General features: G+C 41.5%; 3 protein-coding genes across 3 annotated transcripts in view; 2 read left to right on the top strand and 1 right to left on the bottom strand.

Annotated features, from left to right (window-relative positions):
• Positions 1 to 888, bottom strand: part of BTF3L4 (basic transcription factor 3 like 4) — a 30957-nt gene extending 30069 nt beyond the window's left edge. The window contains exon 1 of the mRNA XM_060089794.1: positions 656 to 888. The gene's annotated coding sequence lies outside the window, so the exon portion shown is untranslated. The remainder of the gene's footprint in view (positions 1 to 655) is intronic.
• On the top strand, positions 5 to 23432 carry TXNDC12 (thioredoxin domain containing 12). Its single transcript, XM_060089792.1, has 7 exons — positions 5 to 227; positions 10473 to 10533; positions 17000 to 17052; positions 17850 to 17923; positions 19549 to 19618; positions 20399 to 20482; positions 22568 to 23432. The coding sequence occupies exons 1-7, from the start codon at positions 131 to 133 to the stop codon at positions 22645 to 22647; spliced, it is 519 nt and encodes a 172-aa protein (XP_059945775.1). The 5' UTR covers positions 5 to 130; the 3' UTR covers positions 22648 to 23432.
• On the top strand, positions 11983 to 14000 carry KTI12 (KTI12 chromatin associated homolog). Its single transcript, XM_060083507.1, has one exon. It carries the CDS (start codon positions 12244 to 12246, stop codon positions 13297 to 13299), a length of 1056 nt encoding a protein of 351 aa, XP_059939490.1. The 5' UTR covers positions 11983 to 12243; the 3' UTR covers positions 13300 to 14000.
• Positions 23433 to 27764: the final 4332 nt, after the last annotated feature.

Raw genomic sequence — 27764 nt, 5'->3', positions numbered from 1 at the left:
AAAAAAAAAAAAAAAAAAATCTGGGAACAAGAGCGGATGGGCTGAGCAGCACTTGGGAAACCGAGCGGACTTTCTGTTAGGACCCGGGCCCTACGTCTGCTCAGCCCCGTGGCTCCGCGCACCTACCACCATGGAGCTGCGGCCTCGTCTCGGAGCCACCTGTTTGCTGGGCTTCAGTTTCCTGCTCCTCGTCACCTCTTCTGATGGACATAATGGGCTTGGAAAGGGTCAGACCGCGTTCTTGTCTTAATCTTTACTTATCCTGGGCCCCAGCCCAGTACAACCCTCTTCTTGTTCTAACATGATCCCTTTCCCATTTTATCTCTGTGGCCACGCTAGATTTCTTTTTATCCCCTCGAACTGCTCCTGGAATTTGGGGTGAGGAGTAGCGGGTCTGGGGAATGTTGAGATGGGGAAGTTTTACTTGAGGCCTCCCTGAATTCTTGGGTTGGGGTAAGGAATTTCCCTTATATTACGAAAAGCATGTTTAAGAGACCAGCATAGTGCCTAGCACTTGGTAGGTCCTCAGACACCGTTACCTTCCCTCCTGGGAGAAATAGAACTTTTGGGGACCTGTATATTTAGACCCTTGCCCTGGGTCTGAAGAGTCCCCTCCTCACCTCTTCTTTTAAGAGCTAGGTTACTGCTTCCTTACCTTGGAGCGAACAGCACCTGTATCCTAGGGAGGGGTGACTGGCACAAAAGGAAGGGCCAGATGAAGGGTCAAAGGTCTGATGTTAGAGGGTCGCCAACTGTCCTTGGTTGAGGCTGTCCTTGGTTCCTTGGTGTGGTTCAGTAGGTGTGTCTGAAGAAACTGAGTTTTTCTGAAGAGTGAGGGGGCAGTGGTTATGAATGGAGAATAAGAGGTGTGACCCCCTACTCCATCCATCCCATTACCTACATCTTTATTGGAACTCAGGGTTTTATGCTTTTTCTAAGTGGTTGTGTGGTAGCATGCATTCCCCTCCCTTTCCGTTTTTTTTTTTTTTTTTTTTGTAGTGACATTGCTGTATGGAATGTCTCTGCTGCAATCCTGCTGTTGTTTTATCCTCCCTATTTGCACATTTATTGGTGGGTGATGAGATTGGGTGGACGTTCAGTGTGCCTGAATACAGTCAGTCCTTCATTCAGTAAATAATTTTTGATCACCAACCGTATTACAGGCATGGTCCTAGGCACTAGGGATATATCAATGGATAGGACAGACAAGGTTCCGCTCTCACAAAGCTTATATTCAATTCAGAGGGACAGAAAGTAGATACATGAACAAATTAATAGGCAAGATAATTTCAGCTAGGGATGAGTTCTGGGAAGAAAATGGAACTGATGGACTAGAAAGGCTGGGGAAGGATGAGGGAGCTGGCATTACTTGAGCTAGGAAGATCAGGGGAGACTTCTCTGAGGAGGTGACATGTGGGTTTCCATCTCAATGATGAATTCTGTTGAGCCAGAATGTTTTAAGTACTGACAGTCCCATTTTAAAGCAGATTATTGTATATTTAGTATAAAATTTTAAGTACTGAAGGAGACAGAAGAGTGTAACGTTAGGAGTGTGGGTTTAGATTTGAGTTTTAATTTATTCTGCCACTAACCAGCTGAGAGGCCTAGGGCAAGTTGCTAAACTTCTCAAAGTTCAGTTCCTCATCTGCAAAAGGGGCAGAATAATAACTACCTCAGACACGCAACAAATAATTTACCCTGTTCCAGTTTACTGTGTTAGGTGTAGGCAATACCTTGGAGTCACGTATTCAGTATTCCTTGTTAGCCATTAAGCTCTGTGTGGTTGTTCCAGTTACCATTGCTGTATAATAAACCACCCCCAAATTCAGTGGTGTAAAGAAATCATTTTATTATGCTCACGATTCTGTGGGCTAGGAATTCAAACAAGGCACAGTGGGGAAGGTATATGTCTTGGTTCCAAGTCTGGGGCCTCAGCTGAGCTTGTTACTTCTACGTGTGGTCTGTCTTCATGGGCTAGTGTGGGCCTCCTCACCATATGACAGCTAGATTCCAAGAGTGAGTGCCCTAAGAGAACAAGGTGGAAATGCATGGCATTTTTATCATCTAGCTGTACAAGTCACATAGCATCACTTCCACTGTACTCTGTGGGCATGTTTAAGGGCAAGGGACATTAACCACACCCCCTCCATCCCCCATGGGAAGAATGTTGAGGTCCCATTGTAAAAAGAGCATGTGGAATGGGAGATATTGTTGCAACCATCTTTGAAAAGTACAGACTGCCCCAGTAAGGTAGGACCATTTCTGTCTTATTCGTGCCCAGGAATATTTGTTGAAAGAAGAAGTGAATGGTACACATGATCGTTGAGATCCCTGTCTTTTTCAGCTCATAGTCTGAAGACTGTCAGGACAAGTAAGCAGGCAGTTACATGACAGTGATATGTACTGTGAGCAGGGAAATAGCAGGTAACTTAGGAGCATATAGAAGGGCAACCTGGTGGGGGGGGCTGTGTTGTCAGGATTAAACAAAAAAACAAAAGGTATTTAATATGTGTCACAAACTTAGAAAAGTGTTTATTTAATGTTTATTATTATATCCTCCCAAAGAAGAATATTGAATTGTTCCTGAAAAGAATTAATAATATTTCAAACTGCTTTTGTTTGTTTGTTTTTGGTTTTTTTGTATCTTGTGAGTGTGGTTTCTTGGAAAATAGATTACAGCTCACCATCCACCTCCCAAAAAAGTGCTACCCAGAGCAGTGATGAGTAAGATTTCTTCCCAGATGTTTAAGTAGTTTTGACTCTCTCCAGAAGATGGCCTGGTGGTTTGCAGAGAGGAGAGACAGAATGACCCTACTGTTTTCATTAAGAAGAGGAAGTACAGTGGTGTGGTGTGAACACTGGATAGAAATCAGGAGGCCTGAGTTTTAATCCTGGTCAGACTATATAGCCAGCTCTTATCTTCCCTGGGGATCATTTATTACATGAGAGAGCTGGGACTGGAAATGATTCCTAAGAGTCCTTCCAGCTCTAACATCCTAGAGTTCTAAAATAATTTTGTTGTTTTCCGTGTGCTAAAAATTTGGAATATGTATCACCTGTGGGGAGGAGTGTAATGATTAACATTTACTTTATATTTGCTGTATTCCAGGAACCGTTCTGTGCATTTTTCATGTATTGACTGGTTTAATCCTCATAATAACCCTCTAAGATAGATAATATTTTTTTCCTTGTGAAGTTGACATTTTATTAAATATTTTCATTCATTAACATATTATTTTTTCAATGTTTTATTACAGTAGTTTTCAAACACATAGCAAAGTTGAAAGAATTTTGCAGTGAACCCCCTTATGTCTACCTCCCAGGTCTACCATTGATGTCTGACTATCCTTGTCCTATCATGTCTCTCTCCACGTAGTCATCTATCCATGTGTATCTATTTTTTTCTTACAGTGTAGATAATATTTTTTTATAATTATCCCCATTTCACAGATGAAGAACCTAAAATGGGATGCAGGAGTCACATAGCTAGTAAGTGGACCAGCTGAGATACGTATTGCAGAGCTTCTGTTCTCAACAATATACCACTCCTGCTCTGAGTGCAGAAACTCCTTTGAAAACTTTAAAGGAGAAATGAGAAAGTTTTCAGTGGGGGCGGTTCATGTGCTCTCCTGCCTGAAACAGAAATGGATGGCTTTGTCAAGTCTCAAATGCAAATTTGGCACTGACACGTATGGAATGTTTACCTTCCATACTGTGACTTATTCACAGTCACAACAGCCCTATGGGACAAATATTTCTGTTAGTCATATTTTGCATACGGGAAAACAGCAAGTGGCTAAACTAGGTCTGTTTGATGCAGGCAGACTTCATTTAGCCACTGTGTTATTCCACCTCTTAGGTACAGTGTTCCCTGTTGCAGAGACTTGGCTGCCAGTTCTGACACGTAACCTTTTGTTTTGTCAGCTGGGAGAAGGTGGATAATACTTTTCTGATGTCCTTAGCTTACACTCATGAAAACAATTTGAGCATGAAGGGCTTGGGAATTCTGATGTAAATGCTGTGTTTGGAAATTGTCACTTTCCCTATTTTTCCCCCTTTTTAAATTAATGTTTTACGGCAGGAGCTGCTAATATGGGAGCTTTCAGCTCACTCTGCAGAAAACTGGAGTAAATAAAGTGTCTGTGCAGGTGATACTTTAGGAAATTGGACTGTCTTCAGATGTTCCACGTTGGCATGGGTGTGAGTGTGGGTGTTACTGGGGAGTAGGTAGCAACACGGTAAGCACTGTACCTTTTCAAGTTGTTTTTGAAGGGAAACATAAGGACCCAGGTTTTCCAGACCTGAAGTCTGTGTTTTCATTCTGCTTTGGTGAAGCCACATTCCTTTATTCATTTATTCATTTTTATCTTTGCTAGAGAGTCAGTGAAGTATCGTGAGCAAACTACAGACTCTGGAACACAACCACCTAGGTTTTAATCCCAGCTCTGGCACTTACTAGCACTGTAGCCTTGGGCAAGCTATTTAACTTCACCTTCCATATCTGTAAAATGAAGACAATTAAGTTTCTACCTCATAAGCTTATTGTGAGGATTAAATAATACATGTAAAAGCATGAACAACAATGGCTGGCATATAATAAATGCCATATAAGTGTTAGTCATTAATGCTATTATATTATCGTAATTATAACATAGAGTAAGCACTCAAAAAATGATGGTGCTGGGCTTCCCTGGTGGCGCAGTGGTTGGGAGTCCGCCTGCCGATGCAGGGGACACGGGTTCATGCCCCGGTCTGGGAAGATCCCACATGTCATGGAGCGGCTGGGCCCGTGAGCCATGGCCACTGAGCCTGTGCGTCCGGAGCCTGTGCTCTGCAACGGGAGAGGCCACAACAGTGAGAGGCCCGCGTACAGCAAAAAAAAAAAAAAAAAAAAATGATGGTGCTGATTATTACTTGTGAAGAATTCCAATGTACTTTTTAATATGAATTTTCAAAGAAATCTTATACACGTAGTGAACTGTTTCAAATTATACCTCTAGACTTACTCGTAGGGATAATGCAGTAGGGCAGCCAGGGGCACTGGAAAAGCATTTTAATTAGGAATCAGACTAAATTCTGGTTGTGGTTTCCTTTGTGGTCTTGGGTAGCCTCTTCCGTTTTCCAGGCCTTTGTAATATGAGAGGATTAGACTGATCTCTAAGTTTGTGCTGTCCGATAAAGTAGCACTAGGAATATGTCACTCTTAATTTTTAAATTAATTAAAATAAAATAAAAAATTCAGCACCTCTGTTGCATTAGCCATGTTTCAAGTACTCAACAGCTAATAGCTACCATATTCAACAGTGCAGCTATAGAAATTTCCATCACTGGAGAAAGTTCAATTGAACAGCCCTGCCCTAGGCTCTCTCTTAGCAATAACCTCCTATGACTGTAAGCTTTGTCAGCTAGCTTCTGAGTAGTCCATGTTTATGGAGAAATTTTATTTTGCCTGATAGTAATCTAGCTTCCCTGACTTTCTTTTGGCTGACATTTGCCTGGGATATATTTTTCAATCATTTTACTTTTGACTTTTACAAGTCCTTCTGTCTTAGGTGTTCTTGTAAACATAGAGGTAGTTTTTTTTTTTTTTTTAACCAAAATCTGACAGATTCTGTCTTTTAACTTTAACTGGCAAGTTTAGTTCACTTATGTTTGTTGTGATTATTGACAGAGCTGGTCTTATTTCTCTCATCCAATTTCCATTGCTACTGTTTTTTCTATTCTTATTTGCCCTTTTTTGCCCTTTCATTGGGGGTTGAATATTTGCTGGTTCTTATTTTGCTTTATCTCCTTTATGAGTTTGGAAGTTGGCACTCTAGTTCTTTTCTTTTAGTGGTTACTTTTGAAATTTTATTCGCATATTTAACAAAATCTAACATTAATATCTTAACCCCCCAATGGTTAGTGGGCCTTAGAATATTTTAACTTCAGTCTCTTCCTCTTTCCTTATAAGCTGTTGTTGTCCAATATTTTAGTTCTCTCTCCTTTTTTTTTTTTTTTGGCGGTACGTGGGCCGCTCACTGCTGTGGCCTCTCCTGTTGCGGAGCACAGGCTCCGGATGCGCAGGCTCAGCGGCCATGGCTCACGGGCCCAGCCGCTTCGCGGCATGTGGGATCTTCCCGGACCGGGGTACGAACCCGTGTCCCCTGCATCGGCAGGCGGACTCCCAACCATTGCGCCACCAGGGAAGCCCCCCTCTCTCCTTTTTTAACTCTATAAATTGAGCATTAAAATTTTTTATACAGATAATTAGATTTATCTACATGTTTACCAGTTAATTTGCTCACTGTTCCTTGTATTTAGGCTTTCTTCTGGAATCACTTCTTTCCTGAAACATGCCTTTTATCATTTAGTTTCTCTGGTTTTCTCCCAGAGGACTATTTCGTATTTACTTTTGTCTCTTCAAACCTCCAATGCTTTCTCCACAATCCTTGCTTTCAGCCAGTCACCACACTTCCTATTTAACAGAAGGTAGAAGGACTCAGAAGAGACCTTTCAAAAATTGTCACCACGAGATTTACCTACCTTCTAGCACCAGTATCCATATATCCTTCCTTTCCTGTCTTTACTGGATGAGCTATCAGGGCTCCTAGCAAAGGCTAATCCCTCTACTTGAGTACTAAATCCCATCTCCTTTCATCTACTCAAGATATTTTCGACTCTCCCTTTTAGTCCTATATCATCAGTTTTCCTACCTTTATTATATCATTTCTATCAGCTTTCAACATCCTATACTTTCCTCCATATTGAATAAAAACCTTTCATGGACTCACAGCTGCCTCTAGCAATTGCCCCTGTACAGCAAAATTCTTTAAGAGAGTTGTGTGTACTTGTTCTCTAATTCTTCCCCTGCTCTAATCATCTTTTCATCCTCGCTCCTCTATTGAAACTGGTCTTGTCAAGGTCAGCATTATTCTCCGCTTGTTAAATCCAGTGGTCATTTCTGATTTAATAGGAGCATTGGTGTCAGTGGATCATCCTTCCTTCTTGAAACATCTTGGAAACACTTGGCTTCTGGGATTCCATGTGCTGCTGGCTTTCTGCTGATCTCACTGGTAGTTCTTTCTCACGTCTTTGGCTGGTTCTTCTTTATCTCCCTTAACATGGGAGTGCTCCAGGGCTGCTGGACTCCCTCTTCATCTACACTCACTCCCATGGTGATCTTATTCAGTCTTAAGCTTTAAATAACATCCGTATGCTGATAACTGTCCCTTGAATTCCGGGCTCAGATATTCAGTTGCTTATTCAGCATCTCTACTTAGATGTCTAGTAAGCATCTCAGAATGAACATTTCCAAATCCAAGCTCTTTAATGTTCCTTTCTAAAACTCACTCCACCTACTCTCTTTCCCACCTCTATTTACGACAACTCCATTCTTCTAGTTGCCCAGGCCAAAAACCTTAGAGTCATCCTTAACTTCTCTCACCCCATATCCAGAACAAAATCCTTTTGCCTTTACCTTCAAAATATGTCCAGAATCTGATAGGATCTACTCCCTCTACCACCACAGTTGGTCCAAACCACTGCCATTGCATGCTTGGATTATTGCAATAACCACTTTCCTAGTCTCTTTTGTTTTTGCCCTTCTCTCCTGTATTAGTTTGCTAGGGCTACAATAACAAAGCAGCACAAACTGAGTGGCTTAAACAACAGAAACTTATTGTCTCACAGTTCTGGAGACTAGAAGTTCAAAATCAAGGTATTGGCAGTATCGGTTCCTTCTAAAGGCTGAGGGAAGGGTCTGTGCCAGGCCTCTCTCCTTATAGATGGCTGGGTTCTCTCCCTGTGTGCGTATCTGTGTCCACATTTCCCTTTTTTATATGGACACCTTATTGGATTAGGTCTCACCCTGATGACCTCATTTTAACTTGATTACCTCCATAAAGATCCTGTTTCCAAATAAGGTCACAATCTGAGGTACTGGGGATTAAGACTACAACATATCATTTTTGGAGGGACACAGTTCAACCCATAACACTTCCTTTAGTCTGTTTTCATCACAGAAGCTAGAGCAATCATGTTAAAACAGAAATAACATCATGTTACTATTGATACTTTGCTCAAAACCTACTAACCTACTATTGATACTTTGCTCAAAACCCACTAAGAAATAACATCATGTTACTATTGATACTTTGCTCAAAACCCACTTAGTAAAAGCCAGAATCTTTATAGTGGCCTGTCAGGCCCTGCATTGTCTACTCTCTCCCTTGCCTCTTTGTCCTTACCTCCTTCTGCTTTGAAGGACAGCATTGTTTAGTGCTTGAAAGTAAGGAGTCTGGACCCTGAGCGCATAGGTTCAGTTTCCAGCTCTGATGCTCATTAGCTGTGTGAACTTGGGAAAGTTACTTAAACTTTGTGCCTTGGTTTTCTCATCTGTAAAATAGTATTAATAAAAGAGTACCTACCTCTAGGGTTGTTATGAAGATCAACATTGGTAAAGTACTTAGAATAGTGCCTGGTATATTATATTAATAGCAAATACTTGTAGCAATTCTCCAGTCCCAGACACTGTTCTAAATTCTTTTTTTGTTGTTGTTGTTATATTCATTCATTTCTTTTAGTTTTTAGATTCCACATATAAGTGAAAACATACAGTATTTGTCTTTCTGTGTCTGACTTATTTCACTTAGCATAATACCCTCCAGGTCTATCCATGTTGGCGCAAATGGCAAAATTTAATTCTTTTTTATGGCTGAGTAATATTCCATTATATATATATAATTTTTTTTCTTTTTGGCCGCACTGCGTGGCTTGTGGGATATTAGTTCTCTGACCAGGGATTGAACCTGGATCACCATAGTGAAGATGCTGAGTCCTAATGACTGGACTGCCAGGGAATTCCCATGTATATACCACATCTTCTTCATCTATTCATCTGTTGATGGACATTTAGGTTGCTTTCATATATTGGCTGTTGGTAAATAATGCTGCTATGAACATTGGGATGCATGTATCTTTTTGAATTAGTTTTCGATTTTTTCCAGATATATACTCAGGAGTGGAATTGCTGGATCACATAGTAGTTCTATTTATCATTTTTATCATTTTTAAAGGAACCTCCATACTGTTTTCCACAGTGACTGTGCCAATTTACATTCCCACCAACAGTGTGCAAGGGCTCTCTTTTCTCCATATCTTCTCTAACATCTATTATTTGTTGTCTTTTTCAAGATAGCCATTCTGAAAGCTGTGAGGTGATATCTCATTGTGGTTTTGATTTGCATTTCCTTGACGACTAGTGATGTTGAGTATTTTTTCATGTGCCTATTGGCCATTTCTATATCTTCTTTGAAAAAATGTCTATTCAAATCCTCTGCCTATTTTTTAATTGGGTTCTTGGTTTTTTTAATATTGAGCTGTATGAGCTGTTTATATATTTTTGGATATTAACCCCTTATAGGTCATATTATTTGCAAATATTTTTTTTCCAATTTGGTAGGTTGTCTTTTTGTTTTGTCAGTGGTTCCCTTTGCTGTTCAAAAGCATTTAAGTTTAATAAGGTCCCATTTGTTCCTTTTTGCTTCCATTTCTTTTGCCTTAGGAGACTGATACAAAAAAATATTGCTACGATTTATGTCAAAGAGTGTTCTACCTATGTTCTCTTCTAGGAGTTTTATGGTTTCAGGTCTTACATTTAGGTCTTTTTTTAAAATTAATTAATTATACTTTTGGCTGTGTTGGGTCTTCGCTGCTGCTTGTGGACTTTCTCTAGTTGCAGTGAGCGGGGGCTACTCTTCGTTGCGGTGTGAGGGCTTCTCATTGCGGTGGCTTCTCTTGTTGCAGAGCATGGGCTCTAGGCATGTGGGCTTCAGTAGTTGTGGCACACGGGCTCAGTATCTGTGGCTCACGGGCTCTAGAGTGCAGGCTCAGTAGTTGTGGTGCATGGGCTTAATTGCTCCATGGCATATGGAATCTTCCCGGACCAGGACTCGAATCTCTGTCCCCTGCATTGGCAGGCAGATTCTTAACTACTGCATCACCAGGGAAGTCCACCATTATTTAATTTAATCTCCTTAAAAACTGAATTAGGTGATATTATCTCCATTTTACAGGTATGAAAACTGAGGCTTGAGGTATAGGACTGTCCATGGTCCCATACACCTAGAAAGCAGTGGATTTGGGACTTGAATACCATGCTTTTGACAAAGGAAAGCCTTTTTTTTTTTTTTTTTGTGGCACGCGGGCCTCTCACTGTCGTGGCCTCTCCCGCTGCGGAGCACAAGCTCCGGATGCACAGGCCCAGCGGCCACGGCTCACGGGCCCAGCCGCTCCGCGGCACGTGGGATCCTCCCAGACCGGGGCACGAACCCATGTCCCCTTCATCGGCAGGCGGACTCTCAACCACTGCGCCACCAGGGAAGCCCCAGGAAAACCTTTTTTTATGAGTATCTTGTGAACATGCCACATTTCTTTCTTGGGTCTTTGCCCTTTGTTCATGTGTGAATGTTTATGAGGCTCTTTCCTTCCAGGTTTTGGAGATCACATTCATTGGAGGACACTAGAAGATGGGAAGAAAGAAGCAGCTGCCAGGTACAAGATATGGTTTTAGTTTACTTATGGTGGTAAAACACTTTCCAGCCATCAGCTTAGCATTAATTTCAGATGAAGGATTATGCCAAGGCAGAGCAATGGAGGGGCTGCCTGATAACAACAAAAATAATACTACTACCTAACATTTATTAAGTGCTTACTATGCACCAGACATTGAATTATGTGAATTAACTCATTTAATTCTCACAACAACTCTTTTGAGGCGGGTACTGTTGTTACCTTCATTTTACAGATGAGAAAACTAAGGCACAGATCAGTTAAATAACTTGCCCAAGATCACACAGCTAGTTAAGTGGTGGAGCCAAGATCTGGACCCAGACACTCTGGCTTCAGAGCCTACACTCAACCAGTAAACCATACTGCCTAATAGTCTCAAGTTGAATAGTCTTAAGTTCCAAGTAGGTTTAGTCTATGCACAGAAGACTTATACAAAGGAGGAGGAAAAGGCAGAACAGGGGAGGAAAGGCTAAACATTGATCTGAGTGCTTTATGTTCATTAATTTATTTAATCCTCACAACCTATGAGGTTGGTTCAGCCTGTGAAATAAGAAGCATTGTTATTATTTTACAGGAGAGGAAATTTAGATACAGAATGGTTACATAACTTGACAATAGTTTACACAGCTAGTAAGTAGCAGAGCCAAGACTTGAACATTCTCTACTATACTGTACTGGAGAGACATAAAGATACAATGTATGTGCACTTCCTTTATACACACACATCCTTGCACAGAAATACTCACACTTCTGCACCTACCAAACTATAGTGCTTGCTTTTGCTAGAACAGATCCTACAGCTTCATGGCTCTGAGCCTCATACCTTCTGCAGGAGTAGGGTTGCCAGATTTAGCAAATAAAAATAAAGGATGCCCAGTTAAATTTGAATTTCAGATAAACAATAAGTAATTTTAAATATGCCCCAAGTAATATTTGAGACATACTTATTTTTAAAACATTTTTTGTTGATTGTCTGAAATTCAAATTTAACTAGGCATCCTATATTTTATCTGGCATCCTTACCCAGGAGAAAAATTCCTATTCGTTTTTCACGTTCTAAATCAAATGACTATTCCTAGATAAAGTCTTCGACAATTTTTGTGAGCAGTTTGTTTTTCTCTTCTGTACTTTTACAACGCAACCTACCTTTATCCGTTAGAGTGTATGTTATTCTGCCTGTAGGTGCCTGACTTTTCCTATTCAGACCCTTGCTTTGTGGGGGGACTGTTTTATGTTCATCTCTGAATTCCCAACCATGAAGATATTGAATGATTGAAATGGTTATTGAATAAACAGTTACTGAATGTTATTGGCTATAAGAAATGAAGGGGAACTAGTATTTGTGAATTGTCGTCCATTTGCTAAATATAGTGCTGATTGTTTTGCAATATTTAATGCTCTTTAAGGCTCCATTATAAATTGATAGACATAGTCTTTGGCCGCCAGGAGATCACATTCTTCTGAGACGTATAACATTTGACAGAAATAACCGATGCCGTTCTAAGCTCCATTTCCTTTCGGAGAGAGCAGGATCTGGTTCTCCTTGGTCTAGAACTCCTGTTTCCATAGCAACAGAGGTCGTGTAAGAGTCAAGGGAGGCAGGAAGTGTGGCTTGCATTTCCGGTTTGCGTCGGAGCCCCGGCAACCCGGAAGTTGACGCTGCGCGGTTGCATATGGCCGCGTCCGGGAAGGATGCCGCTGGTGGTGTTTTGCGGGCTGCCGTACAGCGGCAAGAGCCGGCGCGCGGAGGAGCTCCGCGTGGCACTGGCGGCCGAGGGCCGCGCGGTGTACGTGGTGGACGACGCGCAGGTGCTGGGCGCGGAGGACGCGACGGTGTACGGCGATACGGCCCGTGAGAAGGCCTTGCGTGGAGCCCTGCGAGCGGCCGTGGAGCGGCGCCTGAGTCGTCACGAAGTGGTCATCCTCGACTCGCTTAATTACATCAAGGGCTTCCGCTACGAGCTGTACTGCCTGGCGCGGGCGGCGCGCACTCCGCTCTGCCTGGTCTACTGCGTAAGGCCAGGCGGTCTGAGCGGGGGACCGCGGGTGGCGGGCGCGGATGAGAGTCCGAGCCGCAGTGTCAGTGTGAGTTGGAGGCCGCGAGCTGAGGAGGGAGGGAGACCTCTGGCGGCGGGCACCGGTGTCCTCGGGGAACCGCAGGCGGTGGACTCTGTAGTAAATGGGAGAGCCCAGGCAGAAGTACCTAAGGAACTGGAGCGGGAGGAAACCAGGACGTCAGCTCTTGTGACTTCGGAATTCGAGAAATCTGCAGAGCATGTGTCCGGTGCCTTTTACCCTCCCGAACTTCTGGAGGCCCTAGCGCTGCGCTTCGAAGCTCCCGACTCTCGGAACCGCTGGGATCGGCCCCTGTTCACCTTGGTGGGCTTAGAGGAGCCGTTGCCTCTGTCAGAGATCAGAGCTGCCTTGTTTGAGAACCGGGCTCCTCCACCCCATCAGTCTACACAGTCCCAGCCACTTGCCTCCGGCACCTTTCTGCACCAACTGGACCAGGTCACCAGCCAGGTGTTGGCACGACTGATGGAAGCTCAGAAGAGCGCAGTCCCTGGAGACTTGCTTAAGCTTTCTGGCACCACAGAGCAGCTGCGGTTTACCCGGCCTTTGACCATGGCAGAACTGAGTCGCCTCCGTCGCCAGTTTATTTCCTACACCAAAATGCATCCCAACAATGAGAACCTGCCTCAACTGGCCAACATGTTTCTACAGTATCTGAACCAGAACCTGCACTAACCAGAGCTGGTGGGGGAAAGTCATGGCTCCTTGTCTAACCACTGCACTCTCTGTTTCTCTGGGAAGAATAATCTGAAGGTCTGCAGAATATATTGATGTGTGGAAATAGAGCTATTGTGACTGATTCACTCGTACATTTCTGAATGCCTCTGTGCCAGGCCTTGAGTTTACAGCATAAATTGAGACTAGAGAGAATGGAGAACTAGCTTGGAGGAGCTTGGCAGGTTTCTCTAGAGGACAGAGCTCTGGTGGACAGGGTTTGCTTAGATTGGGTTCTACTTGGGATATCACATACCATTGATTTCCCCCATCTGAATTGTGGGAAAGCAGACTGGATGGATGAATTGTTTTAAAATAATTGTGAACAGAACTGAAGATGACACAGTTTTGCCTCTGTACTGGCCCTTTTTTCATACCACAGTTTTTTGAGTACTGTGCCTACTTTTGCTAGTCTCTGTCCTGGGGCCTGGGATCACAGATAGATCCACTGGTTTCTGTCCTTGGGAAGTTTTGGTTCTAATAGTGAAAGACAAAAGCACTAGATTGTTTCATTTAATAAAATCTTTTAGATGAAGACAGTGTGCTGGCATCTCTTTTGCTTTATGTTCTTCAGGTAATTTACTTAATGTAACATTTTAGATACACAGGTATCCCTGTTACGCCTTTGATCAAAAGTACTTTCATAGTGCTGGGTGAGAGTCTCGATGCTTTGGTCTTAACCTAGAGTGACTGTTATGACAACTCCCATAACTGGGTGCTTCATTCTGTTTTTCAAGACAAATAGCACTTTAAGCATGTCTTTCATTTTTTTCATTGATTTCAGTAAACAAATGGTAGGTACCTACCTTACCAGTGCTTGTGTTTTTCAAAGATGTATTAGATAGTCTTTGCCCTTGAGAAGTTAGTAGTTTAGACAAGTAAACAGGTGATTAGAGGATAAAAAGGACTGGAGGTTAGAATGCTTTGCGATCCCAGAGGAGGAATTGGACTAACTAGCTGCTGAGAGAAGGTGGTTTTGGGAAGGCTTCACAGAGGTGTTTACATTTGGACTGTCACTCTAGAGCAAGGGTCAGTAAAGGGCCAAACAGTAAATATTTTAGGCTGTGAGGGCCATAGGGTCTCTGTTGCAGCTTATCAACTGTGCCATGGTAGCACAAAAGCAGCCATAGATAATAAGTATACAAATGAGTGTGAATGTGTTTTAATAAAACTAGTTACACTGAAATATGAATTATATTTAATTTTAATATATCACAAGGTACTATACTTCAGATTTGTTTTTCAAACATTTAAATACGTTTAAAAACACATGTTTGTATATGTTTGTATATCATTGCCGTACAGAAGCAGGCAGTGGACTGGATTAGGCCTGCAGACTAGTTTGCTTACCTCTGCTCTAGAAGGATGAATAGGAGTTTGGGAGAAAAGAGAAAGCAAGACATTCTAAGACATTCTAAACTGCTCTGTAAGTGCGCGGTGCTGTTAAAAGGATGGGCTGCCTTGGTTGGTGATTATTTCTTGCTTATCAGGTTATCTGGACCACCTTTTGTTTCTGATATATGAGACTGGATTCCTGCATGAAATGGAGGTTTGGACTAGGTAGCATCTAAGGCCTCTTCCATTTTCATTCTCAAATTCCAAGTTGATTATTGGTTGGTTGGGTTTAAACCCATGGATTCTGGATTGCTGTTCTAAATTGAAGTAGACGATAGTGGTCAGAAAGAATATTGATTCTGGAGTCAGACTTACAAGTTAACTACTAAGTGGCAGAACCTAGAATTTATGTGGCCAAAGGTTTAATTTCTTGGAAGTATCAGTTTTTCTCATTTCTATTATAAGACCATTACCTTAGGATTGTTGTGAGGATTTTTTGTTTGTTTGTTTGTTTTTTGCGGTACGCGGGCCTCTCAGTGTTGTGGCCTCTCCCATTGTGGAGCACAGGCTCCAGACGTGCAGGCTCAGCAGCCATGCCTCACGGGCCTAGCCACTCCGCGGCATGTGGGATCTTCCCGGACCAGGGCACGAACCCGTATCCCCTGCATCGGCAGGCAGATTCTCAACCACTGTGCCACCAGGGAAGCCTGTATTTTTTTTATATATATAAATTTATGTATTTATTTTTGGCTGCGTAGGGTCTTTGTTGCTACGTGTGGGCTTTCTCTAGTTGCGGTGAGCAGGGGCTACTCTTTGTTGCGGTGCATGGGCTTCTCATTGTGGTGGCTTCTCTTATAGTGGAGCACGGGCTCTAGGTGCACAGGCTTCAGTAGTTGTGGCATGCAGGCTCAGTAGTTGTGGCTCGTGGGCTCTAGAGTGCAGGCTCAGTAGTTGTGACACACAGGCTTAGTTTCTCCACAGCATGTGGGATCTTCCCGGACCAGGGCTCGAACCCATGTCCCTGCATTGGCAGGCAGCTTCTTAACCACTGTGCCATCAGGGAAGCCTTGTTGTGAGGATTTAAATGAGATAATGTGTGTAAAGCACATACAACAATGTCATATAATAAATGTTTAGCACATTTGGCTATTATTATTATGGCTATGTAGATCCCACTTCTTACCTAACCTTGTCCTGCTCATTTAGTTTATAAGCTTTTACAAGTATTAGAGGCACCATTCTGTCCCAGGTTTGTAGTAGGCCTATGATGAGATAGCTGAATAATTCATTTGACACTTATTAAATTAACATGTATTTAGAATAGTACCTGGTACACAGTAAATGCTGTATAAGTTTTTGCTACCAGTAATATTATTCTCTATATTAGGTGTAGGGAGTATAGAGACAGCTAAGAGTTCCTTCCTTAAGAAGCTCTAAGTAGATAAAAAGATACAGTTCAATGTGGTAAATACTGTGATAGTATTGTACAGCATGTGGTGATGTGGTGATAAGGGGGTTGGATGATGGAGAAAGCCAACGTCTGATTACATAGGACCCTTCTACAAGTCGGCATTTGAGCCTTGAGAGCGTAAGAGCTTCAGCTGGCCAAGACTGATTCAGGTGGAATATGTTGCTTATTATTTTATGAAAGAAAAAGCTTTTCTTCCCTGATTATAAAAATTACATTTAATTGGGAATTCCCTGGTGGTCCAGTGGTTAGGACTTGGTGCTTTCACTGTCGGTGCTCGGGTTCAATCCCTGGTTGTAAAACTAAGATCTCACAAGCCGCATGGTGTGGCAAAAAAAAAAAAAAAAAAAAAAATTACACTTAATTTTAGAAAAATTGGAAAATAAAGGAAAAGTATAGTAAAACCCACAATCCCATTATCCAGAGATAACCTCTATTATGATTTGGAACATTTCCTTTTAGACTCTTTTCTACATATTTGTATAATTTAAACTATAGATAATAATTTCATATTCTAGCCTTTAACAGTGTACCAATAAAAAAATTTATTAACGTTTCAGTGGTTATATAACCATAACATTTAGAAATGCTGTAATTTGTTGTTTTCTTCTACAGTCTTTTCTCCCTAGCTTTAAAGCCCAAATTTGCAGAATTTACTGGAATGTCAGAACTTAGCAATAATTTTGTTGTAATAGTCCACTATTATTGAATAGATTGTCTTAAAATTTTTCTTATTGAAATTATACTACATGAACATCCTTGTACATTAACCTTTGTCTTCATTGGTTGGTCATTTTATTAGAATATATTTCAAGAAGTGGAATTACTAGATTATAATTTCTTCATTTTGTTTTTAAGTGGATTACCCCTGATGGTGATTATCCATAAGTCCTGGTGTGGAGCTTGCAAAGGTAGGTGCAAATGGTCAGACCTCAGATGTGTTCTCAAATATTAATGTTTAAAAAATATTAACACTGACTTTGGCTCAGCACTGCTTATTGCTTGAAGGAATACCGAAGAAATTTATGGTATAGATTCCCTGCCCTCAAGAAATTTGCAGTTGTATTTGCAAGGGGTTGGAGGGTGAGGCAATTAAGATACGGTTATGTAGAATATGGGATTAGGTGCTACAATAGTTGTATGGACAGTTGTGTGTAACAGAGAGAGACATGAGGAGTGGTCTTACTGGAGGAGGTGGGAACCAAATTAGAGCCCAGGTTTTCTTACTTTGTAGCCTGTATTCTTCCTGGTATACCAGCCTGCCGTTTCCCAGTCAGATTCCTTCTTTTGTTTGGTATGCTACACTTAATAAAATCATGTAGGAAAAAGTATAAAATTAGTGTAAATTGCTAGTTTAATAATATATATACATTAGTGGTAGAGTATTGTTACTCTATTGTCTTTATTACATCTATTCTTAAGTAAATGTTACTGAAATACGTAAAAAGGCCAATAGTAATATTTTTTTGTCAGTATGCCGTTATCTATATTTTATAAATTAGATGAAAGCTTCAGAGAAATAAAGTCAGCCACTTAAGTGTACTTAACTGTGCAAGTAAATGGCAGAAGCAGGACCAGAATTCAAGTGTCCTGATTTCTGGGTCTTAAGATTAGCAAAAGGGTCTGTTATATGAATCATCTCAGCAAATTAGGGTTTGGGTATGATAATGATGTTTTCTTCTGTTCCAAAATCTTTTCTTCCCCCTAGCTTTAAAGCCCAAATTTGCAGAATCTACAGAAATTTCAGAACTTTCCCATAATTTTGTTATGGTAAATCTTGAGGTAAGACTTCCAGAGTTTCTCCTTTCTGCTATGATTTTAAGTCTTTACTGTTTTAGAGTTAGCCTCATTGATGGTATAAAATCTTACTCAGCAGAGCTGTCTTCTTGTATGTATATGTTTTTCTCTTGGACTCTAATACTAAGTCTTACATTAGGTGTGGTAGAATGCTACTGAGCCCCCATTTGTGGGAGGAAGTAGGAGAAGAAAGATTGGATAAGATGACTAAATTTTAAGGTCCCTTCACTTTTAGCTTATGAATATGACATGTTTTTACATCTTTGTATAACTGAACTAAAGATGTAGTCACATGTGTAGGCCACAATTCCCTGCAAAATATGATTCAGTTGAAACCCTACTGTGTGCTGGGCTTATATGTAGAGCTTCCTTTTATTTCATTAGATATCCTTTATGTACTTCACATTGACCAGAGGTCTTGGAATCCCAAGTCAGAATATCAGATCTTAGAGTTAGAAGAGATTTTTAGGCCATTGATGCTATCCCTATTTTACAGATTGAGCATCTTAGGCCTGAAGGATTTAGGTGATTTAGTCAAGGTCATAGAGCCTAATAGGTGATAAGAATAGGTACTATGACCTAGCTGTGCTGCTTTTAGGCTGTAGTCTTCCAATGTGGGATGCTCGGATGCTCTGTGATGATACTCCTAGCCCTGTTTCTATAAAATGATGTTTATTTAAACATAGGACTGGAAATCTTCTGAACACATTACCAGTTAATGTTGAGGTAGCTAAGGGATGGCTTATAAAGCTAGTGGATAACCTGAACGCGGACACACCTCACTGAAGGCAAGGTTATATTAACTATTTGATATAACTTCTGAAATGGGAATCACACCATAAACGACAAAATTACTGTTGATTTCTGTGCATCTAAACGCCTCACCACTTTCTGTGATGAGTTAGAATCACCACTCACAGGAAACAGAAATGTGTTCAGTGAGCATTCTCCAACTTGAGAGATTTCTTAAAAAGAAAGCTAACTGTGTGGTCATATCTTCTGGGAGAACTATAACTTCACAATTGTACTAAGATGTCAGTCTCATCAATTCATGCATTCAAGAAAAATTGTGTAAGTCAGTGATGTAGGTATTGAGAATCAGCAATGAACAAAACAGACAAAATTCTTTGCTGTCATTAAATTACATATGAGGAATTGAATATGGGGAGGCAGACAAATAAGTAAAATATGTCAGATAGTGGTAAATGCTATGGCTAAAAATGAAGAATGGAGGGGATAGTTTGCAATTTTAATTAGGTAGTTAGAAAACAAGGTGACATTTGAGCAAAGATTTGAAGCAGAAAAGAGAGTGAGCCATGTGGATGAAGGGGAAAGGGTGTCCAGGCGGAGTGTAAGAGCAAATACAAAAGCCTGAGTGGGGAGCATGCCTGGCTTGTTTAATGACAGCAATAGCAGGCAACTTAGTGTGGTTGGAAAAGACTGAACAAGGGGTAGGGCGTGTTGTTAGAGAAGTGCCCAGGTGGCAGGTGAAGTAGGGCCTCTTAGGCCACTGCAAGGACTTAAGGTTTTACCCTGAGTGGGAGGGGAAGCCACTGAAAGGTTTTGAGGAGAGAGGGAACATGATCTGACTTAAGGTTTATACTTAATAGGATGAAGAAGAGCCCAAAGATGAAGATTTCAGCCCTGATGGGGGTTATATTCCACGAATCCTGTTCCTGGGTAAGGTGAAAGGTCTTAATCTGGGGATCCGTGGTGCAGAAGGAGAGAGAAATGAATCAAGTCACTGACTCCACCTAGTGAAATTTTACTGGGATGGCTAAAAACAAAAACAAAAACCAGTTTCAAGAGAGAGTGGGGAGTTCTGAATGCCAGAACCTCGGATCTGAAGGAAAGCTGCTCCCATTAACTACTTGCTTTTGTAAAAAACAAAAAACAAAACAAAACCCCAAAACTAACTGCTTTTGTGAGCAGTGGGAGAGTAGTGGTCATTCATTTATCCCTTTAGCAATCATTTGTGCATCAGCCATATGTCAAGCACTGCTAGGCACTGCAGGGACTGAGATAAGCCACAGTTCCCACCCTTGACCCTGTAGTGAGGCTGAAGCAGTGGGATTCTATAACAAGAAAAATGTCTTTCCAGAAACAATTTTATAAAAGATATTTAATGACTACCTAATCTTTGCTCAGCATTCTGCTAGATTCTATGGGGGAAACAAAAATATAGATCCCACCATTATCAAACAGAAAAGAAACATGCCAGCAAGAGGGACCAGCATATACCAAGGCATGGTGGGGAGTGAGGGTGGGGGTGGGTTGTATTCAGGGAATTATAAGGAGTTCATTGTGATTGCAACATAAAAAACAAGGGGTAAGGTGGTGAGATAAGGGCTGCAAAGATGGACAGGTCTCATTTTCCAGAAGGCCTAGTGTACCATATGGTGCTTAAAGTACCTCTCTGTTGTAACTATTGCAATCCCTCTGCCATTTTGTCTACAATAGATCCCAGTGGCAAGGTGCGTCCTGAAATCATCAATGAGAGTGGAAACCCCAGCTACAAGTATTTCTACATCAGTGCTGAGCAAGGTATGGTTATGTTGAGAGAGAAGAGGGAGGGTTGCTGCTAGGTTTCAGTAGGATGAACCACATGCAAGGTCTGTGATGGGAAACTAATTCAACATGTTAGCCAGTCATCTGCTGCATGACTAGCTTTTGGCTAGATGCTGTGTAGAATATAGGAGAAAGATAAGGCTGAGCCCCTTCCCTAGCTTTTTATAATCCAGTTGGGAGCTAACTGACCCACAGGAAACTGTGAAGAACTGAGGCTCCCAGAAATAGTCACTTGCCCGTGGACCCACAGTTAAAAAGTCACAGAGCCAGGATTTCAGTCCAGAACTTAGTTTTTTTCCACTGCACTAATGCTATTCTTGTGAGAATTCAAAGGAAGGGGAATGCTAACTGTTAGCTGATCTAGTCTGAAAGGTTTCATAGATAGTAAACTTTAACTGGATCTAGATGGATACAGATATCCATCCGTATAGAAGAGGACATTTCAAGTTATGGAAGCAAGAGGTGTGTGTGTGTAGGGGGGAGTGTAGCCCAGCATGGAGAGGGCGTGAGGCATGCTAGAGGGGATGATGACTGGGTTGAATCCTAGCCAGCAGAGGAGTGCGGAAAGCATCATTCGAGGCAGAGGGAACAGCATCAGCACAAACGTGTGGGGGAAGATTGAAATCATAAGTCAGTCATGCTTTTTTGTTCTCTAATCCTTGAGCACAGTCATTCTAGAGGGAGAGTTTGGAATTCATGCCACGTACTGTCTCTATTTTCTTTCTGAATTTCTCCCTGCCATCTGTAAAAGAGGGTTGTTTGCTAAGTTGCCATGTGTCTCCCATTGCCATGCTGCCAGGTTGTTGATCGCTTTATGTTCTGAGTCCTCGGAACTCTTATTCCTCAGGATAGGGAGAGGAAAGAGATCTGCAGAGGTTATCCTCTCCTTTCCATGGGTAAGGGGAATGTCATCTTTCCTACACAAATGCCGATCACTGGAGGTTGGTGTTACAGGGGAATTTTCCACATGGAGAAGGGTAGCTGAACTTTAGGTTCCCAACTTTTTTTTTTTTTTTTTTGGCGGTGAGGCTTGTGGGATCTTAGTTCCCTGACCAGGGATTGAATCCAGGCCCACGGCAGTGAAAGCACCTAGTCCTAACCGCTGGACCACCAGGGAATTCCCATAGGTCCCCAACTCTTGACCCTTGAAATTCACCTTCCTTTTAGAATTTCATGAAGTTACCACTTCCATCTTGACACCAGCATCATCCTTTAACACATTAGTCCAAATGTGGACACAGAACCCTTTGCCTGAATTCTCCATGGCTCAGCTGACATGAAACTGGAATATTCAAACCTGGCTTTACTAAAGGCTTGGGCAAAACAAAAGGGATGTAACAAACTATACTACCTGGTTTGCTTTCTGAGATCCACAGACTCTGGCTCAGCCTAACAACTGGCCTGCCACTGTATGGGGAGCCTGTACCAAAACAGCTGCCCTCCTTGATGCCCAAGATAGATGAGAAGTTTCATCTTCCGTCTGCCCAGGGCCTGCCTTCCAGGTTTCTCCTGTGCCTGAGAACTTGACTTCTTCCATACGTAGTTGATACTAGATATGACCACCTCTTTCAGTGAAGACCATCCTCCCTCCAAGTACACGCACACACTCACATACCAGTGTAAACTGTAACCTCCACAGGATATGAAATAAATGCAGCGATCCTCCAGAAGAGGTGATGGGGATGGTAGGAAGATGTTTTCTATTCCCTTAGTGTCAAGTGAATATCTACAGCTTGTGACAGGGGTTCAGCTCTAATCCTGGAGGGTAAGCCAAAGTAACTACTAACATTTTTTTAAGACTTCATAGTTTATAAAGCACATTTATTATTCATTCTCTCATTTAATTTTTATAATCTGTGTGAAGTAAGTAGCATCACCTTATTTATAGATGAGGAAACAAATTCAAGAGACTTTCCAGGGCTAAAATCCGGAGCTAGATCTTGAATCCAGATCCTGTGCTCCTCTTATATTTCTCCTAAAACATAAAAATCTGTATTGGTTGTCACATGTCAAATATTAAAGACCTGCTTTATACTTTTCCCCTCAACCTTTATTTCACAGTTGTTCAGGGGATGAAGGAAGCTCAGGAAAGGCTGACGGGTGATGCCTTCAGAGAGAAACATCTTGAAGATGAGTTGTAACATGAATGTATCCCTTCTTTCATCAAAGTTACTGTTCTGGAAGGAAGGTAGCAGGGAAGAGAATATTGAGGAATCACTCAGAACAGTTAAACCTTGTTCCTGCCTACATGGGAAGGGGCCCTCTCACTGTGGAAGAGTTCTGCTGCCAGAAGCTGGTCTCCATGTTTGTGATCCAGCAGAGTGTGGCAGACTTCCTTCTCCTGTCCCCTCTCACCTAAATGTCTCTGTCATTGAAGGTAAAGAATGACACCTTTTGACACAAAACTTGAGCCATTTGGAGGTTTACTCCTCACACTGCAGTAGTTGAGTCTTTCCATTTCCTCCTGCTTTACTCACCTTAGTGGTGAAAAGAGACCAGAAGCATCTTTTTTATAATGTTAAAATTGCAGAAATAGCTTATCATTTAAAACAACAAGTCCTAAATGTAAATCCGTAATTCTACCCAACCAAGGAGACCAGCCTGTTTCTTCTCTTTTTCTCCTGGGAATAATCTTGGGCTTCTTCCTGAATCCCTTCAACTTCTTTCCTCTTCTCTGGCTTGGCTTCCCTGTTTGCACGCATGCGTGTGCAGGAATGGCTGTGTGCTTTGGACTCAGCCCAGCTGGAAGCATGCTTTCCCCTGTTACTGTTGGAGAAACTCAAACCTTCAAGCCCTAGATGAAGCCATTTTTGTCGAGTCGTCAACTGTATTTTTGTACTGGGGTTAACAAACAAACAAACAAACAAAAAATATATATATATATATTAATTGTTCCATTAAACTTTAATAAAACTTTAAAAGGAAATGTGTTGTGATGGCCTTTTTGTTATTGGAGAATGGAGGGAGGGAGGTCATTCAGGAAGAAAACTAACCTTGAGGGCCTAATCTAGGAGCTCTGTCTAGGACTCCTCGTGCACCTGCACCTCCCACATTCTGATGGGCATCAGAGCTCTTCTCTTCTACTTTTTAAATACCTGAATTCCCTCCTTCCTCACTGACACTCTTGTACAGGGCAGGCCTTTTCTACTTCCTAGACTATGTATTGTTGTAGCCTTGTAACTTGCCTACTTGCCTCCAATATTCTCTCCTGCAATCCGTCCTCCTTACTTCCCCCAGAGTGATCTTTCCAAAACACAGATGTGACCATGTCACTCCCCTGCTTAAAGCCTTTCCTGCCACCCTCAAGAAAATAATACTAACATTAGAAAATATCTGGGCCTCAGTACGTGGCAGGCACACTTCTAAGTGCTATATGTGTATTATCCCATTTTGTTTGCCTTTAGTCCTAACAGGCCTATGACAAAGGTATATTATCATTTCCATTTTATACAAGAATTTGAGGTGTACAAGGAAACAAAGGCACAGGATCAAGTCAAGATCTTTACCATGCCTTTTAGGAAGCTTCTTCAACATCATTTGTTCCCATTGTCTTTGCATTTTGTGTTGTGGTGACACCAGATTGCTTCAAGTTCCCCTCACAACATGCTCTTTCATGCTTTTTTGTCTTTCTTTGGCTTGTTTCCTCTGCCTGAAACTTCTTTTTACTCATTCTTCACATTTTGAGCCACCTCTTGCAGACTTACCTGGCTTTTCTCAGGAGGATAAAATGCCCCTCTTCCCAATACATCTATCTTGGCTCAGCACTACGTTATATTGTAATTACCTGTTTGCACACCTGTAGCTGTCATCAGGCAGCCATGCTCTAGGGCAGAGCTATTCCTCTGTCCTGTGTACCAAGGTCTCTAAACAATGTACTTTCAAGTGAATTGTCAAGCTCTGTGGTAGGTTCTTTTCATTCATTCTATTTAAATCCCATTAATGGTCCTAAAGGATGGGTATTATTAGCCTCATTTTATGGAAAAGGAAACTGGAGAGAGACGTGGCTTGCCCTCAGTTTCTAGTCTAAATACTGGATTCTAACCACCTCTGTCTTATTCCAAACTCATACTTTTTTCACCACACATTATATTACCTCCTTTATGTTCTAAGGTGTGACTCAGAACAAAAGTTTTCAATCTGGGGTATGTAAAGGCTTTACAAGAAATACACGGGCACAAAATCTTTAGTGAATTGATATCCAGGTCTTCATTTTCCCAAAAGTGATTTCCCAGGATTCCTCAAAAAAATTAAACAATTACCATATGATCCAGCAATTCCACTTCTGGGTATATACCCAAAAGAACTGAATGCAGGGACTTGAATTGACATTTGCACACCTCTGTTTATAGCATTTTTCATAATAGTAAAAAAGGTGGAAGCAACTTGGGTCCATCAACAGATGAGTAGATTAACAAAATGAGGTATATACATACAATGCAATGTTATGCAGCCTTTTTAAAAGGAAGGAAATTCTGACACATGCTAAAACATGCATGACCCTTGAAGACATTATGCTAAGTTAAATAAGCCAGTCACAAAAGGACAAATACTGTATGATTCCACTTACATGAGGCACCAGTCAAATTCATAGAGACGAAGACTGGTGGTTGCCAGGGACTAGGGGGTTTGGGTGTTAGTGTTTAATGGAGACAGAATTTAAGTTGGGAAAGATGAAAATGTTCTGAAGATGGATGGTGGTGATAGTTACACAACAATGTGAATGTACTTAATGCTACAGAACTGTACACTTGAAAGTGGTTTAAATGATAAATTTTGTTACATACATTTTACCACAATTAAACATAAAAGATTTCCCAGGACATGTCATCAAGATGGTTCATTCCCACCTCCCTTATCACTCACTATTCACCTTTCCCCACTTCACAGAAGAAAGGCATACCTCTTACCCTGAATTTTAATATGGTGCATTGCTGTATTATGCAAACACCTCTGGGGTGCTAAACAAAGGTAAATTGAAATAGTACTAAGCTTCCTTGATTAAAGAAAGGCTTTCTGAAATAGTACTAAGCTTCCTTGGTTAAAGAAAGGCTTTCTGTCTTGTACATAGTTGTCATAAGCGTAGTTTGTCAAGAGTAAAACCTAACATTAGAAATGGGCAGTTTGCACCATTTGGAGATGTTTTGAATTCAGAAATGTTGTAGAATGAATGTGATGAAAATTTGCTTCTTCCAGTCCCCAATTATTATTAAAGAAGGCATTTCTCGGGTTTCCCTGGTGGCGCAGTGGTTGGGAGTCCGCCTGCTGATGCAGGGGACACGGGTTCGTTCCCCGGTCCGGGAGGATCCCACATGCCGGGGAGTGGCTGGGCCCGTGAGCCATGGCCGCTGGGCCTGCGCGTCCGGAGCCTGTGCTCCGCAACGGGAGAGGCCACAGCAGTGAGAGGCCCGCGTACCACAAAAAAAAAAAAAAAAAAAAAAAAAAAAAAGGCATTTCTCCTGAGGGAGAGGTCTAAGGAGAAGAGAAAGAAGTTTGAAGTCATCCAGGTGACAAATTCATGACAGGTCTTCACCTCTTAGAATTTGGAATTAGTCTTAGAGTTGGGATTTGAAACTAAGATAGTTGTCATACAGATTCATGTTAACATGTTTATTTGACTTGAAAAATGAAGTTACATTGTTGCCCCTGGGCAAAGACTTGAACAGATACTTCACAAAAGAAGATATAAGAATGGCCAATAAGCATGTGAAAATGTGTGATATTAGGCAACAGAGAAATGTAGATTAAAACTATAATGAGATACTATTTCCCACCTGCTGGAATTGCTAAAATTAAAAAGACTGTTGATACCAAGTGTAGAGGGGATGTGGAGCAACTAGAACTCTCCAGTTTATTGTTGATGGGAATGTCAAATGGTACAAACATTTTGGAAAACAGTTTGGGAGTGTTTTATAAAGTTAAATGTACACTTACTATGCAATCCAGCAATTCCAGGATTCCAGGATTATGTGACTTATAAAACAGAAGTCTGCAAAAACAAAAACTTGTACAAGAGGGACTTTCCTGGTGGTCCAGTGGGTAAGACTCCACGCTCCAAATGCAAGGGGCCTGGGTTCAATCCCTAGTCAGGGAACTAGATCTCACACGCATGCTGCAACTAAGGGTTCACATGCCACAACTAAGAAGCCTGCATGCCGCAACTAAGAAGCCCGCATGCCACAACTAAAGATCCTGCATGCCGCAAAGAAGATCCCGTGTGCCGCAACTAAGACCCGGTGCAGCCAAAATAAATATTTAAAAAAACCAAAAACTTGTACAAGAATGATAGAAACCTTATTCATAATATCAAAAAACTGGAAACAACCTAAATGCCTATCAAATAAGTGGATAAATTGTATATTCATACAAAAGGCTACTACCCAGAATAAAAAAAAACAAACTACTGATACATAAAGCAACATGGATGAATCTCAAAAACATGCTGAGTGAAAAAGACCAAAAAAGAGTACATTTATATGAAGTTTCAGAACAGGCAAAACTTGTCTGTAGTCTGAGAAATCAAATCAGTTGTTACCTGAGATTGGGGATGTGGGGAGAGGAATTTAACTGCAATGGCACAGGAGGGAACTTGCTGTGGTGATGGAAATGTTGATTGTGATGCTTACCTAGGTGTATGTATTTGTCAAAACCTATCCAACTGTAAACTCTATATAGGCATTTTACTGTATGTATATGTCAATATGTTTGATTTTAGAGATAATGAATTACATTTTTTTTTGGCTGCACCATGCAGCATATGGAATCTTAGTTCCCCTGCAGTGGAAGCACGGAGTCAACCACTGGACCGCCAGTGAAGTCCCAATACATTTGATTTTAAAACACTTATTCTGGGGCTTCCCTGGTGGTGCAGTGGTTAAGAATCCGCCTGCCAATTCAGGGGACACGGGTTCGAACCCTGGGCTGCGAAGATTCCCACATGCCTTGGAGCAACTAAGCCCACATGCCACAACTACTGAGCCTGTGTGCCACAACTACTGAAGCCCACGTGCCTAGAGCCCATGCTTTACAACAAGAGAAGCCACCGCAATGGGAAGCCTGCGCACCACAATGAAGAATAGCCCTTGCTCGCCGCAACTAGAGAAAAAGCCCGCACGTAGCAACAAAGACCCAATGCGGCCAAAAATAAATAATAAAATAAAATAAATTTAAAAATAAAATAAAATAAAACACTCCAACTCTCCAAAATGAAGTCTTTTTAAATGAAAGACTGATGTAGCTGATTGACTTAACAGTGAAGACT

Source organism: Mesoplodon densirostris, chromosome 2 (assembly GCF_025265405.1).
Source record: "Mesoplodon densirostris isolate mMesDen1 chromosome 2, mMesDen1 primary haplotype, whole genome shotgun sequence".
Lineage (NCBI taxonomy): Eukaryota > Metazoa > Chordata > Mammalia > Artiodactyla > Ziphiidae > Mesoplodon > Mesoplodon densirostris.
This window is presented reverse-complemented; position numbering and strand designations above follow the sequence as displayed.

Coding starts and splice junctions, on each gene's coding strand:
- TXNDC12 (XM_060089792.1), top strand. CDS start 131: ATGGAGCTGCGGCCTCGTCTCGGAGCCACCTGTTTGCTGGGCTTCAGT. Junction 17,053..17,849: donor CTGGTGTGGAGCTTGCAAAG/GTAGGTGCAAAT, acceptor TCTTCCCCCTAG/CTTTAAAGCCCAAATTTGCA. Junction 19,619..20,398: donor TCCACGAATCCTGTTCCTGG/GTAAGGTGAAAG, acceptor TGTCTACAATAG/ATCCCAGTGGCAAGGTGCGT.
- KTI12 (XM_060083507.1), top strand. CDS start 12,244: ATGCCGCTGGTGGTGTTTTGCGGGCTGCCGTACAGCGGCAAGAGCCGG.